The 22413-nt window shown below is 35.3% G+C and overlaps 1 protein-coding gene across 1 annotated transcript in view; it reads right to left on the bottom strand.

Moving 5' to 3' along the window:
• LOC127850870 (MAP kinase-activating death domain protein-like) overlaps nucleotides 1-22413 on the bottom strand; it is a 137422-nt gene that overhangs the window by 97887 nt on the left and 17122 nt on the right. The window contains exons 3-6 of the mRNA XM_052384223.1: nucleotides 16753-16894; nucleotides 11581-11739; nucleotides 4053-4184; nucleotides 527-640 (exon numbers count right to left, since the gene is read on the bottom strand). Coding sequence (XP_052240183.1) covers nucleotides 527-640; nucleotides 4053-4184; nucleotides 11581-11739; nucleotides 16753-16894 — 547 coding nt within the window. The remainder of the gene's footprint in view (nucleotides 1-526; nucleotides 641-4052; nucleotides 4185-11580; nucleotides 11740-16752; nucleotides 16895-22413) is intronic.

Genomic DNA, 22413 nt, shown 5'->3' with positions numbered 1-22413 from the left:
AAAACACTGTCAATCAACATCAAATGTTAAGTATTATACAATATTTAGTTACATTAGAAATCTTATGTCCATGTTGGTAATTGTGTGTATGAAACAAATAAATACTGTAAGGGAAATTTCTAGGATAAAAGCCACATGTTACTTTCCTGCTAAACAGATGTGCACACTTGCTGTGTTGACCAGCCCCGAGGGGTCTGCAACCTGATTTGTTACCTTATATCCTCATGCTTTGTATATATTTGAGCCTCATTCTGGGAAAATGGGGCTTAATGCATGGGCCCAAAATGTTGTTGCAGATCAGCCTGTGAAGTCAACACAGACTAATCAAGAATAACACTTTCTGTTTTTGTGGATATTATGTTTAAAGGAAGACTCTACTGTACAAAAAATCCAGTTTAGATGGAAATAGCCGTCCCTGATTAGTGTATGTGGAGTGCACAGGCTAATCTGGGACGACACTTTTCGAACATGCATTAAGCCCAGTTTACCCAGAGTGCGGTTCATAATACATTCCAGTATGTTTTACCTTGTTCGAGTCTAGATCTACCAGCCACACATCGTCTGGCAATGTGAAGTCCTTCTTATACAGTAAGAAGCTGGCTGGAACTCCAATCAGATACGGGGTAGGTGCCAACAACAGCTGAAATTCAAACACAGTGTCAAAACATCACTTAAACCTTTCCTGCTCAAAAGCAAACTTTAAAATGGCTTAATGAAACCAGCATAAACCAGAACAGCCTGAGGGTAACTCCAAGGCTGTTCAGGTTGTATGCTGTTTGCTACTCATCATTATCTAAGGGTTGAAAATAAAGCCTTTAAAACTTGCATCTAGTAATGAATGTCTTTGATTAAATTTGATTTTGATGAGACAAATAACATTTTATCAGGTGTATCTCAGTTTTCAAGTTTAAACTGATGTTTTTTGGATGCAGATGCACAATTATAAATTATCTTTGTGACACAAAATAAATGCAGATTCAGAAATATCTTGTCTTCTTCCCAATATCCTTTTTAGATGGTCGCTTTAGCGACCGTCTAATGTGCATGATGTAAAATTCAGGTCGATACGGCCTGGGTATGATTAGCCCAATTCCCGCTTACACTACGCGCGAAGAAAGAGTTGTATAATTTATGCAAGAGGTTTGAGTTCTCCAATTATGTTTATTCACAAATGGAAACATTATATTAATATCGTGTTAAATGCAATAGTTTCGAATGGTGTTTTATAGAAAAGAATTAAAAAAAACAATGATCGTATTGCACGTGTCGCGGAGGAGATTGTTTATGAATGATTAAAATAGTCCACTTTCTGCTGCGTCTGCGTGACGTAGTATTTTCGCTCATCTCATTCATAAATCTGAGGCTGGCGATAAACAAAGGGGAGTCCGGGTGAGTCCGCACTAGTATAAGGTTACGCTTGTTTATATTCACAGGTCTCAATTAATAACACGTTGACCACGAGTTCAACAATTATTACCGGGATACGATAGACAACATAAAAATGATTCATTATCGCTGAAACTGTTAAAAATCATTTAAATATAACAAGAATATTCTCTAAAAAATGTAGTCTCGCTGTTTTGAAATAAGGTTTGGAATTTTGGTTTCTAAATAACTTAATTAAAAACAAAAGTTTAATTATAGTGTTTTTTACTTTTAGTCGCATATTTACCGCATTATAATGTGTGTTATAATAGGCAAACCATACATTAGTAAAATTCAATCTGCCTTCGCACATAGAAGGAATGGGTCAATTATGTGCTGCGTTTCCTTTGCTTACTTCAGTTAGAGGTCAATTCTTTACGTAAAAGCAATCACAAGGCCCCGGCTTCAGAGGAATTGCGGAGCGTTCTTACATAATTAAAGTCGTAGTCGCATGGTATTTGCGTTTAGCGTCCTATTTGGTCACGTGGTTCTTTTTCGCGGGTGTTTTGGCATTCATGATATGAGGCTATTAATAGATGCGCCTGTCGATAAACAAAGGAAAGTTTACGGGCGATAACAACGCAATAGGTTACGCTCTCACATACAACTCAATGACGTAGTACAGGTCGTAAATTGAGAGATTTGGGAAAAAGTTGACGCTTATTTATATTCTCAATATATAAAACGTTGAACATAAGTTCAACAAAAACTGCAGCGATACGATAGACTAAAAAAAAAACATAATCGCTTAACCCGAATATAACAAATAATTTATAATAATAATACGAATGACCTGTTTCATAACCTCGTTGAAGCTACTACATCGGGTATTTCTGGAAAGCGTTCTTGGTTCTCAACACATAGCGGCGATCTTTTGTATTTACGGGTGCTAGCAACGCAATAGTAGAAGCTTAGTAGAAGGTTTAGCTTGTTTATATTCACAGTTCTCAATACATTGACAGTTGGATATGAGTTCATCAATTACTCAGGCATACTATAGGCAACCTCGAAAATGCTTTATAATCGTTAAACCGAAAACAACTAAATATATTATATTAAATATATTTATAACAATACATGTCTTTTAAAAATGTAGTCGGCGTATACGCCGACTTTGAAATAAAGTTAGCAATTTACTTTTCTAAATAATTGAATACAATTAAACAAAAGTTAAACTATTGTGTTGTGTTTTTCACTTGTAAGCTGCATATTCACCGCATGAAATGTGTGTTAGCATTGTCAAACCACACATTAGTGTGAGTAAATAAAAAATATACTACGGGAGAGCACTTCATATGTGTCCTCATATGCCTTGTTATGAGTATCTTTCTTCATTATCGAAATATATCGTATGTTTATATTTGATTTAAACGCAGTTTTCTTTCGTCACATTTAAATCACACGTCAATAGCGCCGTCATGCGAAAATGGGTCTTATGCGTTTCGGCAAGCGTTTGTTAAACCCAACATGTGCTCTTGCGCAGTCAGGCCATAGGCGACGCTGTTCGCTTTAAAATCACTCAATATGTTATGTTTCTCCTTACCAGAAGGAGGGATAGCTGAGTGGGCTATTTATATGAAGGGCGCATATGGAATAAGACCCATTTTCGCATGACGAGGGTCATTACAAATCTCATTGCGAATTGAAAATCCCACATTTAAAAACAATGCTTTTTGATACAAAATTGAATTCAAAATGGCAAACTTGTTAATAATGGCAGCCTATCGACGCATTAAGGAATGATTTCCAGACGTGCTGACCAAGTACGGCAAAAATTGTGGTATGATAATTAAACGATTTTCTCTTATCGTGACACTGTACTATTTCGCTAATGATTGTTTTCTCATCTTGGAGGGGAAATTGAAATTCTGCGAGATGGATTGTAACGCTTAATTGTAACAGGGCCACAATTTGTGTCGTTTGAGCATACAGAGAGTAGTCCGGAATTTCTTACACTGAACAGTGCTACATCCTTTGAATTGAGCACATACGCAGTGATGTAGCAAAAATTCAGAGGTTGTATCTCGAATCAGCTTATTAAATATTCGAAAATCTTCATGTGTGTCTGTTGGCGTTATGTTAAAGTCACTAAGATGAAAACTGAAACAGCTTCGCCTAAAAGCGCATTAGTGCTCTATACCTATGTTTATGTTAGCGTTGTTGACACCGTGTGAACTGCTCGGGTAACAAGTAAAGCATAAACAGCAATGTTTATATACTTTTACTCCTCCATATACAAGATACGAAGATTATTGTATATTTTGAATTTGTATATGGTGTCAAAAATCAAAAGTTAAGTTCTCATTACCATTTTCATCATACTTTCTTTGCTTTCAGAACTTCCAAAAAAGCATGCTGTTTTTTTTTTGTCTTAGTTATTTCTATGAAATAATAAGGATGATAAAAAGTGCACACAAAACTCGACCCGTGCGCTATGACACACACTTTTTTAAGTTGAATGGCGTGTGTTCATTTCAAACTTGCGATTGATTTTGAAAAATGAATTGCGTGTTAAATTATGCAATAGCGAACATCTTCAGTGCCTTCAGCGCTTTGATTCTGAAAATAGATTCCATACTGAGACATAATCAGCCTCAGTTTGGAAACTGTAAAACTAAACTGGTTACCTGTTCTGCTGAGGACATACAGGTGGGCAGAAGTGGTATCACAGGAAACATGTACTCCAGCGGGTACAACATGGAGACAAACGCCATCACACTCATGGTGAGAGCGTTGTAGTCACGGGATTGCATAATCACCTGAAAACATAGGCAGAGTGATGTAGTTATGTGATTGTGAAATCACCTGAAAACATTGACAGCGTGATGTAGTCACGGGATTGCATAATCACCTGAAAACATTGACAGCGTGATGTAGTCACGGGATTGCATAATCACCTGAAAACATAGGCAGCGTGATGTAGTCACGGGATTGCATGATCAACTGAAAACATTGACAGCATGATGTAGTCATGAGATTGCATAATCACCTAAAAACATAGAAAGTGGACTGTAGTCATAAGATTGCATAATCACATGAAAACATTGACAGCGTGATGTAGTCACGGGATTGCATAATCACCTGAAAGCATTGTCAGCGTGATGTAGTCACAGGATTGCATAATCACCTGAAAACTTAGAAAGTGGACTGTAGTCATGAGAATGCATAATCACCTGAAAACATAGAAAGTGTGATGTAGTCATGAGATTGCATAATCACCTGAAAACATAGGCAGCGGGATGTAGTCATGAGATTGCATAATCACCTGAAAACATAGGCACCGTGATGTAGTCACGGGATTGCATAATCACCTGAAAACATTGACAGCGTGATGTAGTCATGAGATTGCATAATCACCTGAAAACATTGACAGCGTGATGTAGTCACGGGATTGCATAATCACCTGAAAACATTGATAGTGTGATGTAGTTATATGATTGCATAATCACCTGAAAACAGACAGTGTGTTTTGTCATGAAATTGCATAATCACCTGAAAACATAGAAAGTGGACTGTAGTTTTGTGATTGCATAATCACCTGAAAACATAGAGGCATTTTGAAGATACAGCATTGCATAATCATCCAAAATCATAGTGACAGCACTGTAGCAATCTCACTGCATAATAACCTGCAGATATAGTTGGCACATGGTAATCAAATGTTTGCATAATCATTTGACATCATAGAACACTGTAGTCAAGGGCTTGTTAAATCATGTGGAAATACAATGTCATTGTCAAAGGACAGCTTTATCATTTACAAATATCAGTAACATAGCCATTGCCAAGAGGGGGTAATCAAGTGACAAACAAGATGACGACGTCCATGCTGAGAAAGGTATTTTTTGCCATTGTATACCCTTCATTATGTTTATTATTTGTTTAAATGCCACTCACTTTCCAGCCATAACAGTGTTTATTGTATATTATATATAAATATTTTATTTAGTTTATATTAAATTTCAAACTTTATCTCAGCTTTACCTTCTGTAAATTTTATTAGTGGAGCTTTCATTAGGTCATCCCGCAACGAAATTTTGCAGCAGGTTAAGTCAATATATAGAGCAAACTTTAATATGAATTAAACGCTAATGACTTTCTTATCGATATGACTGGAAAATGAGCGGCAATTAAATTTTGTATAACAGTAATGAAGGGTTTTAAACGGCAAAAATACCTGTCTCGGCTTGGATGTCTCCATCTTGTTCGTAATGTGATTAATCCCTCTGGCCAATGCTTATGCTTTAAGATTCAAAAGTGTAGTGGATGTGGTGTCAATTGTAAAACTGTAATGTTCCAATCATGAGGAGAACTGCATGCAATCAAGATTTAATAAACAGTATTTAATGATTCCAAAAATAGACCAAAATGTTTTGTATCAAACAGGGAAATAAAATAAATCTAAAATAAACCACATTATTTTACAATGTATCAAGAAAGTAAAGTTATATGGCCAATAATGACACTCCAGACACTGTATCAAGATAGAAATTAGTTTAAACCTATTCATTTTAGCTCAATTGCTTTTAAAGTACATATTACTTATTTGAAACGCTCTTGAGTCCGTTTCCTGGGCCTAGAACTAGTACTTGTTGTCTTTGGGAGGATCTTTAAAAGAATACTCCCACAGTGGGGATCGAATCCATGACCTCCCTGCAGTGGGGGATAGACATTCTTGTTCTTATGCACTACTTGTATAAAAGAACACCAAATGTCAACAAACAAGAGATGTGTTTGTCAGAAACACAATGCCCCCTACTGCGCCGCTTTGATTTATTAATTGTTTTTTATCATTTGGCAGGTACAGATAATTATCTCCCTTTGAAGCTTATTACTTCCCTTGGATTTGTTTTTTTGATATTTGACCTTGAAGGACCTTTCACCACTCAAAATGTGCAGCTCCTTGAGATACAAATGCATGCCAAATATCAAGTTGCTATCTGAAGGGACATAGAAGTTATGAGCATTTTTCAAAACCTAAACGCAAAAACCTAAACGCAAAGTGCGGCAGAAAGACAGACAGACAGACAGACGGACGGTCCGATCACTATATCACCTTTGGGGGCATAAAAATTATACAAACTGGGATCCATAATAAATAATAATAATAATATTGAATATGGTAAGACTTTAATATAAAAGGTATAAGCTTCATTCAATATTATGGTACTCTCTCTGGATTTTTGCCAAATTTGCCAATTTCCTCTCATACATTATATGCAATATGTTGCAATTTGTCCTTAACCTTTCATGATAAAATGCAATACAGTGCACTATGGCAGAAATGTTCAAGCGCATAACAAGTTCACACAATTCTAGTAGTTCCTAAGGCCAATAACCAATAAATATGGCTCACTATCATAAATTGTAAATATTACTACAGACGCAATTATTCTGTTTGATGCCGCATTCGCCACAGGGGCAGAAACAATTGGCATACAAACAAAGGTATGATCGAAAACGTGAGATTGATTATTAGTTGGCCATAATGATGAAGAATGTTTCAAGACTCATTTATCATAGAATAATCTGAATGCATATTCCCTGTGGATATAACTCCAGTACTGTAGAAAATGGAGATCCACTTCGATCATAAGTATGAGAAAATATGTACCAAGTTTAATGGCAGTGTGTTTGATGAGTTTTCAATTAATTAATTCAATTAACTAAGTGAAATCATTTATGGATTACCAAAGGTCTTATCCCAATGGTATAAGGCAATAATAGCATGTCATAAACTGAAAATCTTTCCAAATTGTGAATTGTATGAATTTTTTTAGTGTTCATTATATTACCCCTACCCACATCTTTAATTGAAATTATCCCTGTCTGCTAATGAGACCTTGAAACCTTGCATGACTTCACAGAGGACAGGGAAGCTTCTGACCAGACTGCATACATTTGGGCAGTGCTCTGTGAAAAACTTTTATGATATTTTTCGTTTAAAGAAAAGCTCTTCTTAGAAAAAATCCAGTTTAGGCGTAATGTGTTGTCACTGATTAGCCTGTGCAGACTGCACAGGCTAATCTGGGATGACACTACGCAAATGCATTAAATCCCCTTTTCACAGAGCAAGGCCCATTTGCATATGCCATAACAACCTTATTTTCCAATGACCTGATGTAAATATCATAAAATGAGTCTGGTCAATGAGAATTGGTCACTGTTTACACAGGAAAGCAATATACTTTTATCAACATGCCCCAATATTGGCTACCATAACAATAGCCAATAAAGAGACTCAGATTCTGGTGCTTTAAGTGGACAAACAATGGAATCAATACAAGAACATAAGACTAAGCATATTGGTAGTAATTTCAATCTTGTGGTGGAAAGGACATATTGATATCCATTTATACAGTAATGACACATGCTTCTGACTTTATCCTTCTTGTCTGCAAAATAATGTGCCATTAAAGTTGTAGCAAAAATACTTTTTCAAAATACATTGTTTAACAACCATAGAGGGATCACTGAACTCAAACATGATGGTGTAATTTTCAATACAAGAGGGCCTAAAAGGCCCTAAGTCGCTCACCTGAGATAACAAGATATTATTGGGACAAATCTTCTGACCAAGTTTCACGAAGATCAGAAAATAAATGTGGCCTCTAGAGTGTTAACAAAGTTTTACTATAGCCATATAAGGAAAAATGCCCCGCCCCCTGGCAGCCATGTTTTTCAACCAACCGGCATCATTTTTGAACTCGTCCAAGATATTATCGGGATGAATCTTCCAGCGCCCTGGCACTACTTTAGGGGAAGGGGTCCGCAGCCCTAGGGAGGGGAAATTTTTTGTAAATGGGGGAATTTTTATTAAAAAAACAACAACTGTGTTTTACTGTTATATACATATATTTCTATATGTGACTGTCTATATGACAGAAAGGTGGACTTCTACTCAATCTATTGACTATATAACAGTAATCTAATTTAAATGTGTGTTGGTAGGTAGGCTTTTTTTTCTTACCACAACACTTAATTGAATATTTAACTCAATGAGAATGTCATTATTTTCTGGTATCAGCAGTGTGAAATGCATGACGACATAGTACTAACTTTCAGATATAATTCTTAATAAGAAGGTGTTTGATCCAGATTCTCTTTCTCTGTAAATTATTGTACAAATGAATATTATTTTAAAACTAAAGACTGCATTTTGAATAAAGCATTTATTGACTAGAATAAATGTAAATGAAACAAAACATTAACAAAAATAGCAGTTCTGAACGATTCAGACGCTTTCCGCAATTGCGTAAATTTCGGACATAAAATTCGGACACGGAATTTGTAACAGAAAAAGCTTTTGTCTTTATCTGTAAATTACTGTACAAATAAATATTCTTTGAAAACTGATGACTGCATTTTGAATAAAGCATTTATGAATTAGAATAAATGTCAATGAAACAAAACATTAACAAAAAGAGACATGTTTATCAGAAACACAATGCCCCCTACTGAGCCACATTGAAATAAAATTTCTATTTATCATTTGGCAGGTATAGAAATCATCTCCCTTTAAAGGTTATTACTTCCCTTGAACTTTGTCCAATCCAACAGGGGGTAGGGGGGTGGGGAGGGTCTCACAGTCAATTATGACCATGTCAGACATCACTGACAACCAAGGCCCGTGGTTTAAAAGAGATCATAGCCAGAGTTGATCATGTATCCATAGACATACGTCCACAGGTATGTAATGAACATCAAAGAAATTATAATTATATCACTTAAAAAAAACTCTGACAAATCAATCATTTGGGTTATAAATAATCAAAATAATAAATCTGTACAGTAACTGTGAAAATAGCTTCAATTTTTGGTAAGGTAATATATAATATGAGATTTATAATTATATAAATAACTTCCCTTGAAAATAATTGTCTGTAACAAATGTCTATTTTTAGTAGCAAATAATTTAAAGCCAATACCGTGACTGTATATTCACCACTCAAATTGTGCAGCTCCATGAGATACACATGCATGCCAAATATATAAAGTGGCTATGTTCAATATTGAATAATTTTCTCCCTTTTAAAGCGTATCACTTCTCTTAAATCTGTATTTTTTACCGTAGACCGTAAAGGATGACCTTGACCTTGATCTTGACCTTTTACCACAATGTGTTTGTCAGAAACACAATGCCGCTGACTGCGGCGCTTAAATTTATTTAAAAAAATATATACGTGGGCAGGTCAGATAACTATGTCCATTTAAAGCTTATTACTTCACTTGACTTTGTTTTTTCGACCCTAGACCTTGAAGGATGATGTTCACCTTGAATTTTACCACTCAAAATGTGCATCTCCATGAGATACACATGCATGCCAAATATCAAGGTGCTATCTTCAATATTTAAAAAGTTATGGCCAATGTTAACGTTTTTTTTCGGACGGACGGACAGACACACTGACTGACGGACAGTTCAACTGCTATATGCCACCCTACCGGGAGCATAAAAAATAACAGTTCTGAACGATCCAGACGCTTTCCGCAGTTGCGTAAAATTCGGACATTGAATTCTGATGCGGATTTTATAACTTAAAAAACTTTTGAGTCGACGGTTAAAAAACAGGGTTGTTGGGTAACCGGAAACAAGACCTCTTTTGCGTTAGGACTATATTGGAAAAAGCGATATAACGTACTGTGATATATTGGGAGTCAATTTTTAACTATAAATCAGCATTTCTTTGTTGCTGATTCTTTTTTACATTTTCTGATGGGGAAAAAATCCGTTTTAGGGGGAAAAAATATACTTTTCAGGTGGGGGACTGCAGCCGAAATTCGGCGGCAGATTTGATAGATTGAGGGCCCTGTCTTCTGACCAAGTTTCATGAAGATCGGACAGTAAACGTGGCCTCTAAAGTGTCAACAAGATTTTACTATAGCCATATAAGGAAAAAAGCCCCGCCCCTTGGAAGCCATTTTTTTCAAGCAAACATAATTATTTTCGAACTCATCCAAGATATCATTGAGACCAATCTTCTGACCAAATTTCATGAAGATTGAACACTAAATGTGGCCTCTAGAGTGTTAACAAGGTTTTACTATAGCCATATATAGCTATATAAGGAAAAATGCTCCGCCCCTTGTGGCCATGTTTTTAAAGCAATCAAAACCATTGTCGAACTCATCCAAGGTATCATTGGGACAAATCTTCTGACCAAGTTTCATGATGATCAGAAAATAAATGTGACCTCTAGAGTGTTAACAAGGTTTTACTATAGCCATATTAGGAAAATAGCCCCCCACCCGTGGTGACCATGTTTTTCAACCAACTGGCATCATTTTTGAACTCCTCCAATATTATTAGGATGAATCTTCTGACCAAGTTTCATGAAGATCGGACTATAAATGTGGCCTCTAGAGTTTTAACAAGATTTTAATATAGCCATATAAGGAAAAATGCACCGCCCCTTTGCGGCCATGTTTTTCATGCAAACGTAACCATTTTCGAACTCATCCAAGATATCATTAAGAAAAATCTTTTGACCATTTTTCATCAAGATTGGACAATAAATGTGGCCTCTAGAGTGTTAACAAGGTTTTACTATAGCCATATAAGGAAAAATGCCCCGCCCCCTGGCGGCCATGTTTTTCAACCAACTGGCATCATTTTCGAACTGATCCAAGATATTATTGGGATGAATCTTCTGACCAAGTTTCATGAAGATCAGACAATAAATGTGGCCTCTAGAGTGTGAACAAGATTTTACTATAGCCATATATAGCCATATAAGGAAAAATGCCCCGCCCCTTGGCAGCCATGTTTTTCAAGCAAACGTAACCATTTTGAACTCATCCAAGATATCATTAAAACCAATCTTCTGACCAAATTTCATGAAGATTGGACAATAAATGTGGCCTATAGAGAGTTAACAAGGCAAATGTTGACGCCGCACAACACACAATGCACAACGGACGATGGGCAAAAAGCGATCACAAAAGCTCACCATGAGTACGTTGTGCTCAGGTGAGCTAAAAAATGGAAAGGCCTGTTAATAACTCAATTAAAAACCATAAGTTATACATCTAACCTGATTTCTCCAAAAATGGCTTACATGTAACAAGATAAGCTTTATTACGCTCACTACTAAGCGGACAGCACAGGCTAATCTGGGACAACACTTCACGCCCATGAGTTAAGCAGCTACTCACTTTGAACTCGAGCATAATGGCAGTGAGCACCTTGAGGCACGTCTCCACCCCCAGGAGCTCTAGAGGCAGGTGAAGCGGGAAGTCAACCAGCGAGAAACGAGTGTGATCAGGCAGGGCAAACAGCAAGGGGGGCTGGATCTCGCGCGGCAGAACATGGATCTAGAAAAAATAATAATTATCAAGTAAAATTAAAAATAAATGTTTTAAGTAAGAATATATTGCATAAAACCTCCATTACAGTGCCTACACAATAAATGACTTGGATGGTGGTCACTCTTGTTGAGAGTATAAAAATAAATCTTCCATCTGTGTGTATATACATGAGGCCACAAGGAACATGGACAGAAATTATGTGGCACAGAAAACTTCCATCAATGTTATTCTTGTCATGAGCATTGATTTATCCTCATCCAATGGCAAACAAAACTGATTGAGGGAGACATTTTTTTTATTTTACCGCTGTGGTACAAACGCAAAACACAAGTGTACTGACATCACCTAGAAAAATGGTTTATGTCAATTGATGTTTTCTTGCAATATATAGTGCATTTTTTCTTTCATTTATTTTCTAAATTTTGGCTGAAAATGATTGATTTAAAATATTTATATGTACCAATAAGTATAAACACGAGATGTGTTTGTCAGAAACACAATGCCCCCTATTGCGCCGCTTTAAAGCCATCTATTTGACCTTTGACCTTGAAGGATGAACTTGACCTTGACCTTTCACCACTAAAAATGTGCAGCTACATGAGAAACACATGCATGCCAAATATCAAGTTGCTATCTTCAATATTGCAAAAGTTATCGCAAAACTGGCAGGCCAAAAACAATATTCCCCCGATCATTCGATCCGGGGGGCATACAAATATTACAGATGTTTGTAAAACATGTATGCCTACCAACTTAGCGATGATTGATTCAAAGATCCTTAGACAACTATTTGGAACATATAATTACACTTCAAAACTGAATTAAATATCTATTCCCAGCACGCAAAACAAGTGCATGGCAATTTCTGAAAACATTTTTTCTCTTTGCAACTGCACGCAAACAGTTCCTTATAAAGACTATAGAAAGGCACGAGCACTTATCATGGCTAAATCTAATAGTTGCATGTAAAAGCAATCTTTTTGTTCAATACACGCCAAAGAATCGTTAAGCATTTGGAGTGCCATTCATCACAATGCCCAGAATGTCAACTACAGTTGAAGCAATCAGGGAGTACATTGTGTTCATATTAATCCTGCATTCTGCTCTACAATGAATAGTTTTGAGATACAAAGGGAACATATACAATGAGAAGCAGAGAGAAAGGAACAAGAGCTGTGTTCGTGAAACACAATGCCCCCTACTGCGCCGCTTTGAAGCCATATATTTGACCTTTGACCTTGAAGGATGACCTTGACCTTGACATTTCACCTTTCAAAATGTGCAGCTCCATGAGATACTCATACATGCCAAATATCAAGTTGCTATCTTCAATATTGCAAAATTTGACCTTTGACCTTAACCTTTGACCTTGAAGGATGACCTTGACCTTTCACCACTCAAAAAGTGCAGCTCCATGAGATATGTATGAATGCCAAATATCGAGTTGCTATCTTCAATATTGCTAAATTTGACCTTTGACCTTGAAGAACGACCTTGACCTTCACCTTTCACCACTCAAAATGTGCAGCTCCATGAGATGCAAATGCATGCCAAATATGAAGTTGCTATCTTCAATATTGAAAAAGTTATGGCCAATGTTAAAGTTTTCGGACAGACAGACGCCATATATTTGACATTTGACCTTGACGGATGACCTTCACCTTCACCTTTCACCACTCAAAATGTTCACCTCCATGAGATACACAGGCATGCCAAATATCAAGTTGCTATCTTCAATATTAAAAAGTTATGGCCAATGTTAAAGTTTTCAGACAGACGGACAGACGCCATATATTTGACATTTGACCTCGATGGATGACCTTGACCTTGACCTTTCACCACTCAAAATGTGCAGCTCCGTGAGAGCACATGCATGCCAAATATCAAGTTGCTATCTTCAATATTGAAAAAGTTATGCCCAATGTTAAAGTTTTCGGATGGACAGACGCCATATATTTGACATTTGACCTTGAAGGATGACCTTGACCTTCACTTTTTACCACTCAAAATGTTCAGCTCCATGAAATACACATGCATGCCAAATATCAAGTTGCTACCTTCAATATTGACAATTAAAGTTTTCGGACGGACGGACGGACTGACATACTGACTGACGGACAGTTCAATTGCTATATGCCACCCTACCGGGGGGCATAAAGACTAGAAATACAAGAATGTACATGCAAGAGAGTTACTGTACACTTAAGACAAGAATGTACATGTAAGAGAGTAAATGTACATTTAAGATAATTGTTCATTTCAGACAAGAATGTAAGAGACTTAGTTTACACTCAAGACAACAATGTAAGAAAGTAGATTGTACATTTGAAACAAAAAATGTTAGAGAGTAAATGTACATTTCAGAAAAGAATGTAAGAGAGTAAATATTCGCTCAAGACAAAAATGTAAGAGAATAAAAAATAATAATACAAGATTGTAAGAGAGTAAATTTACACTGAAGACAAGTAAGAAAGTTAGAAAGTAAATGTACAATCAAAACAAGAATGCATGAGAGATTTCAGAAACTGATGTAAGAGAGTATTAATGTACATTTCAGACGTTAAAGTAAGAGAGTTAATATACATTTGTGACAAGAATGTAAAAGAGCATATGAACACTCAAAGACAAAAATGTAATAGAGTAAATGTACACTCAATACACAGTGTGTGTTTTTGTTTCAATTCAGGGCCGGTATTTGGCCCAATTCCCAATGGACAAAAGTATATATTTTTATCAAATGTACATAAAAGTTCCCAATTGAAGGTTTAAAAATTTTTTTTTTAGATCTAAACATTAAGTTTCCATCAAGCTCTATAAGTTGAACCTTAGTAAATATAATATTTAAATATAAATTTAATTCCCAATGTTGATGAATTTGTTAGCAAAATAACAACAACAATAACTTTCCAATTTCAGTCAAAGCGCCGTGATTTTTTCAACATCCAAAGGGACCAAGCCCCATTCCAAAAATGGTGAAAAATACACACACTGATACAAGAATGTAGAAAAGTAATTTTAGAATGTAGCAGAGTACATGTACACTCAAGACAAGAAAGTAGCAGAGTACATGTACACTTTAGAAAAGAATGTAGGAGTGTTAATGTAGAATAAAGTCAAGAATGTAAGAGAGTAAATGTACACTTTAGATAATAATGTAGGAGAGTAAATGTACACTTTAGACAATAATGTAGGAGAGTAAATGTACACTTTAGACAATAATGTAGGAGAGTAAATGTACACTTTAGACAATAATGTAGGAGAGTAAATGTACACTTTAGACAATAATGTAGGAGAGTAAATGTACACTTTAGACAATAATGTAGGAGAGTAAATGTACACTTTAGACAATAATGTAGGAGAGTAAATGTACACTTTAGACAATAATGTAGGAGAGTAAATGTACACTAAATTCAGACAATAATGTAGGAGAGTAAATGTACACTTTTAACAAGAATGTAAGACAGGGTAAATATCTGGTATTCCCATATATGTCACTTAATAGGGTATAAAAGCAGTAAGCAGAATTCATTTGTCCTAGACATGCTTTATTACATTTTGAATCAATCCTTTCCAAATATGCTTGATGCTGCATTTCCCAGATTCATGAATATGTCAACTAGTGTCTTAAACCTTCTGTCATTCTTTTAAGTGTGTGCATTAACTATCAAAGTCAGCTCTCTCTGGCACAGACTGGCGAATGCAAACAAATGTACTAATATTACTTGTAAATCATATAATACATTATATCAAGAACAATTATGCTTAGAATTTCACCCTTAAAATATACATTGAATATATTTCATTCTAATGAAAAAAAGATAATGTATTAAAAATTGAACATTACAGGTGTAGAAAATTGATAGATTTCTGTTCCTAATTCCCAAGGGAATGCTATCAGATCATAAAACAGTATTGACTAGCAGATAATGATTGCAAAACATGATGAGGAAATGATGACAAACACAGTTTTAAAGGTTTTAATTTGATGAGAAATCAAATGTGATACTGAAATTGCCTGCCATGCCAGAAATATGCTCTGGAACATGAAATAAATTATTGCATATTCTAATATGAAACTCACTGGCATTTCTTCAAGAGAAATAGGCCGTTTAACTTAAAATCAAATAAATGAATCAAAATGCTGTTCTGACAGGGACCAAAAACGGGTAAAAATGTGTTATAATAACTTTAAAACTTTACATGTATAATCATGATCAAAATGATTAGTTATGCCTAAGCTTGTGCATTGTGTACTAATCTGATTTCTGAAAATAAATATTCCTTATTTTTGTCTTAAATGTGAGCATAAGATACATACAATCACAAACATAAATGTTGTGTTCTCAAGTTAACTAATATACTGTACTTATGGTATAACAGACACATAACAATCTGCTTACCAATGGCAACAGATGTTGGACATTTCATTTTTTTCCTTGCATTATGTTGACAAACCATTCATCAGTTTTGTATATCATATATCTTTACATTTCCTCTTTAGCTCAGTTATCAACTTCATGTAATCAGATCTATTCAAACAAAAAATGATTACCAAAGCTTTTTTGCACATATAGACAAAGGCTAAGTTTGGCTTTCTTTTACAAAATTACAGAACTAACCAAAAATGACCCTTTTGCATGGGTTATTAAACTAAAATAAGTTTATACATTCATCTGTTTTCTCAAATAGAACCTCAAGTCTTTTTACAAGACTGATTTAAAAAGCTGTGGGGAGTGGCAAGAGTAATACCCAGAAGCATTTGCAGCCAGCCTTGGAAAACAGGGCAACATGCATATTCATAAAGTGTTGTCACAGATAAGCCTATGCCATCCGCACTGGCTAATCATGGACACCACTTTCCGCTTTTATTGTATATTTTTTGTTTAAAACCAGTCTCTAAGTGAAAATCCAGTCTAGTAGGAAATAGTCGTCCCTGATTAGTTTATCTGGGACGACGTTTTACGCACAACATTCAACCCTGTTTTCCCAGAGCCAGACTCATATATTTACTCAACATACCTCCACTTTAGTTTTTCCTGGCACAGGTACAGGGGCACTGAGGAGACGCAGCACCCAAGTCTCCAGCTCACGTATCTCGTGCACAACCAGGCCGGGTATGTTGTCACTGCCCTGGCCAGTCAGCACACCCCACACTGTGTCTCTGAAACAACAACAATATATAAATGAGTGATATATGAACATATGTATATGTGCCTCGTTCTCCCAAAAACTGGGCTTAATGCATGTGCGTAAAGAGTCATCCCAAATTAGCATGTGCAGTCCACACAGGCTAATCAGGGACGACACTTTTCACCGAGACTCCATTTTTGTATAGAAGAAACTTCCTTGCAAAAAAACTTCAATTGAAGCGGAATGCCTCAAGAGCGTAAGACTCAATTATATAGTGACATATAAACATATTTATACACTCAAACATATTTATACACTCAAACATATTTATACACTCAAACAAATCACAACTTTGGTGAAGGTCTGGCATATTATTGTTATTATGTGATTATCACTTCTTCGTCATTTGAGACTCATTCTGGGAAAAATGGGCCTAATGCATGGGTGAAATGTCATCCCAGATTAGCCTTTGTAGTCTGCGCAGGCTAATGAGGGAAACACTTTCCACCTAGACTTCTTTTTGGTCCTTGAAACGAAAAAAAAAATTCATGAAAGCAGAAAGTGCCATCCCAGATTAGCCTAAGCGGACACTTAACGCACATGCATAAAGTCGGGCTATACCCAGCGGTTTATATAATCATCACACCTGACAACTTTTGCCAAGGCATGGCATGGGACTGTTATTATGTGATAATCACTTCTTATTTCATTTGGATCCCTGCTTTCATATTGTCACTGGTAAGACAACGTATGTTTATGTAAGCCTCTATCTGGTCCTCCAGGTAAATGTCTATCAAAGGACCAATATATTCATTAAATGTTTGTCTTGAAAGTTATTAATTTAAATGGCAGGGGTTACACTGGATAAAAAATAGTTGTTGCCAATACAATTTTGCCTTTGAAATAAGTTGAAGCCAATTATGTCCATTATAATAATATTATTTAAAATTATAAAAATAATATATATTGACACATTTCAGAGTCTTAATAAATATCATTGTCACCATAAATTAGCACAAACTCCATTTTTGCATCTAAAATGTAGCATTATAATTGCTCATAATAGGAGATATTTTTTGTATTTACTTAACTCTATTTACAATTTATTTCAACAAGATCTTTATTTGTTCAATGAAACAACTGGCAACCTTATCCTTATTAAAATGTGTCCAGATTCAGGACAGACAGTGTGTTATTGTTCAGAAATAACATCCAAACACAGATACAATACTGTACTTCTGTAAATACTGCCTTATTTTTTTTTGCGGAATAAAAAGATACTAAATTTTTATAATTTTGCATTTAAGATTTGTGATTTCCAATTGACCAGTCTACAGGTCATATATAAAAAAAATTGTGAGAAAAAAGCTTTGACAGTAATTCAGTTCAGTTGAATTATCCGAAGGGATATTAAAAAATTATAACTCTCTGATTATACTCCTTTAATTGACGTTTCGGCATAATGCCTTTATCAAAATATTGGAAATTATATGTTAACTACATTTTTACGTCTTTTGACTGCACAATTTAAATAACAAAGAAAAATGTTTTTAAACGTCAAATGACGTTGTACATGATGACGTCATAAATGGCGTTATATAAAATGGCGCCAAAAAAATGTAAAAATTCGCCAAAAATGAAATGACATTAAACACTTACATATTGTATCTTAATCCTATGTTAAATGTGTGCTTTATATATTTAATAAATTGATATTTTACAATAAAATAATCATCATCATATGTAATTATAATCTACCTTAACTTATTATCATAAATTAAATAGGGTAAACTTATTTAATGACTCTTATTATTTCAATCCATATCTATGTATAATATTCTAATGATATTTGATTAAATAATCATATATACTTGCTATTCTATATATCATATACACATTATGGACAAGATAAATTGCATAAAGTACTATTATTTTTACATTCATTTATGTTGATGATTAATATAAAATGTTTTTCACATATATTTTTTACAAGATAGTTTCCCGTAGCAGGACATCAAGTTGATTTTTTGTATTTAGTTCGTTTGGTGATTGCGTTTGAAACTTCTTTATAAATTCCAATTCTTTAATAAGTCTGTAATAATGGGAACTGTCTCTTATTTGTGTTAACACTGATACACCCATATCCTGCACTCTGTGGCCAGCACCATTGAAATGTTCTGAGATTGGTTTCTCTCTTCGTAGTCGCACGTCAGCCTCGTGTTCTTTGGCACGTTCCTTTAATGATCTGCTTGTCTCTCCGACGTATACCATCTTTTGGCATTTAATACAAAATATATTTTTTTGGCGCCATTTTATATAACGCCATTTATGACGTCATCATGTACAACGTCATTTGACGTTTAAAAACATTTTTCTTTGTTATTTAAATTGTGCAGTCAAAAGACGTAAACATGTAGTTAACATATAATTTCCAATATTTTGATAAAGGCATTATGCCGAAACGTCAATTAAAGGAGTATAATCAGAGAGTAATTCAGTTATTTAAAATATACCTAGTATATCTTAGTAGCTATTTAGTTATTAATTCTTTACCACTTAGATACGTATTTTGAAGCATTTGCAGTCCCTAAGAAAGCTTAATTCAATTAAAGACTTTTCTTACTAGATTCAAATTCAAATTTTCAAGGCTTCATCAAGACAGCATAAAAGAGTTACTCGCAGGCTGTTCTGGTTTTATGCTGTTTGCACATAGCCATTTTCACTTTGTTTTTGAGTGGGAGAGGGTTAAAGGTCTATCTAGTATTAAGAAAGTTATACAGTACAGCCAAAGCGGAACAAACGTATTTCGCGATCCGCGGCGGCAAGGCGAAACGAGTCTATGCCGCGTCAGTCGTTGAAGCCGCGTCAGTATGCGGCGGCAACTTCGCATCTGTCCGCCGAGGCATGCCGCGATCCGCGACATGATGCCGAGTCGATGCGCATCATGAAATAAAAAATCTTTTAAAAATTATTAGCTACATGTAGTTAACAAATTTTGAAAGAACAATTATAATTAAAATCATAATAAATGTTTTGTGCGCGGATTGTATTAGCATATACATGTAAGCATAGTTAATGTGTCTGGCCAATTAAGTTTGTTTTCCACCCGTAGTGTATGTATTTCACACATAAACAAGGTCACGTAATTATGTTTTCGCACAAACAAGTGGTCAAGGCTCCAGCATATGGTGGATTCATAAATTAATTGCATGTTGATTTTGCTATAAAATTTAAGCTGAGAAAATTAGCAGTTTGAAGCCACATCAATAATCAAGACGGTGACGACGTATTTGTTGTTTTGTTAATTATCAGCTTATTATAACTATTGGTTGAATATGCGTTTATAAACACGTTTTATTTTGTGCATATTATACAGTTAATATCGCTACTAATTACCCAATAATCCCGTATATTCCAGTTTTAAAGCAAATGCTGGTAAATATTTACGATACACAAACATTCTCGATATTTCCTTAAGTATCAAATACATTTTGGCATTTGTTACTATTTATAGAGATGATGAAATATACGCCTGACGTGATGTTCATGTACTTATACAACACAAAATACACCCAAACTTTCCAAACGACGTTCTACATGTCTGCATAATTTTCGCGCGCTTTTTATGAAACAAAGGATATTTTAGCACTGTTTATTTCACGCTAGAATTTGCCAAAGGTCGCGTTAGCATTAAAATTCTGAAGTGTGTTTCGGATTACAAATTTAATAATGATAATCGAACGAAACATTAATAGTTGCGCGTAATTAATTCTACGCTACACATACATGTATGTACATGTAGGTGGATATCTTTTCACTCGATCCGCCGCGTAAGTATGCGGCGGATTTACTCCGCGAAAGTAGGCAAGGTTAATACAGACTCGGCGTCGATGCGTGGATCGATGCCGAGTGCCACGCCGCGTGAACACACGATTCGGCCGCCGCGTACTTATAATCTGGCCGTGGCATAGCCGCCGATTATGTTTGTGCCGCGCTGGCTGTACTGTATCAGTTATAATTTTAAATAAAATAAATGCCTCTTTCAAACGCACACTCTTGCCAGTCCCAAGGAAAAACAATTTGCCATGATACACGTACAAGGAAGTTGAATCCACAAACATGAAAGGTAAGGAACAATCACAGGCTTTATGTATATAAATAGTGTTCTCTCTGATAAACATGTGCATCCATTCAAGCCACACACCTTGCCTCTGACTTTGGATGAATTACATGTTAATCAATACATATAGATGCAATTTGAAAGTGTTCAAAATTGTCATTAAATCTATAGCCTAGTAAGTAATTTATTATTTTTCAAATCGTACCACTTTAAAACCGAAAGTAGGATTTCTAAACTTATACGTCCATTCACTTCGACAAACGCGATTATTTTTTAGTTTTAAAGCGCAAAAAATACGGATTTCTACCTTTTAACCTCCAGATATATTCTAATTGGCATAGATAAAATTTAATCTATAGCCTAGTTGGCAAGTAATTTATTATTTTTCAAACCGTACCGCTTTTAAAACCGAAAGCAGGATTTCTAGACGTATACGTTTATTTCGACAAACGCAATTATTTTTAAGTTTTAAATCCCAAAAAGACGGATTTCTACCTTGTAACTACCAGATATATTCTAATTGGCATAGATAAAATAAGTTTCTTATTTATACTTAAATTTACTATGCCAAATAAGGTGTGTGGCTTTAATGGAGGTCTCTTCTTAGCAAAAATCCCTTTAAGGCTGAAAGTATCATTACTGATTAGACTGTGAGGACTGCACAGGCTTATCTGGGACAACACTTGCATAAAGCCCAGTTTTCACACAACAAGACTCATCAAACTTTCCACAAGCATCAAACACAGAGAAAAACATAATCCACTGCCTAAAGGCAATTCATTTTAGCCATTAAATGGCAGCAGCTTTTCTGTCACTCCCAAATGTGACACAAGACCCTTGATATTTACTGGAAAGTATTCAAACTGTCGGATGAAGGCGTAAATGTCTAGCGCTACAAGTTAGGAATAATTGCACCATACATCCATGCCTCCTGTCAGTCCATTAAAGTGACAAACAGCGACTGATGACATTCCTGGGACAGGAAATCATTAGCTGAGAGTTTCTGTCAATGATTCCAACCATTATAATTTCCATGTTATTTTTCTGCAATTCTCTGTACTGTGAATTGGCAGCAATCAGACATCATTTGCATGTTTGATAATTGTATCTCCCTTTCAGATATTTTTTGTTTGCCATTAGTTATTTTATAATTAATCTAAGCACATTTTTCAGAATTATCACAAAATCTCACCTTTAGCATTTCGTGCCCTGGTGTGCTTAAAATGAATGCTAGATCAATAAGGAAAAACTGTTTTATAAACCAAGTCTGTTTGTGACCTGTTACCTACAGCTAGCTATGTTTAAATCACCTGCAAACTGAATACATGTAGCATTCGTTAAAAAAACAACATTTGGGCCGTGCTCTGTGAAAAAGGGGTTTAATGCATATGCGTAAATTTATCCCAGATTAGCCTGTGCAGTCCGCACAG

Source organism: Dreissena polymorpha, chromosome 1, assembly GCF_020536995.1.
Source record: "Dreissena polymorpha isolate Duluth1 chromosome 1, UMN_Dpol_1.0, whole genome shotgun sequence".
NCBI lineage: Eukaryota > Metazoa > Mollusca > Bivalvia > Myida > Dreissenidae > Dreissena > Dreissena polymorpha.
The sequence above is the reverse complement of the archived record's forward strand: the minus strand, read 5'-3'. Positions and strand labels throughout refer to the sequence as shown.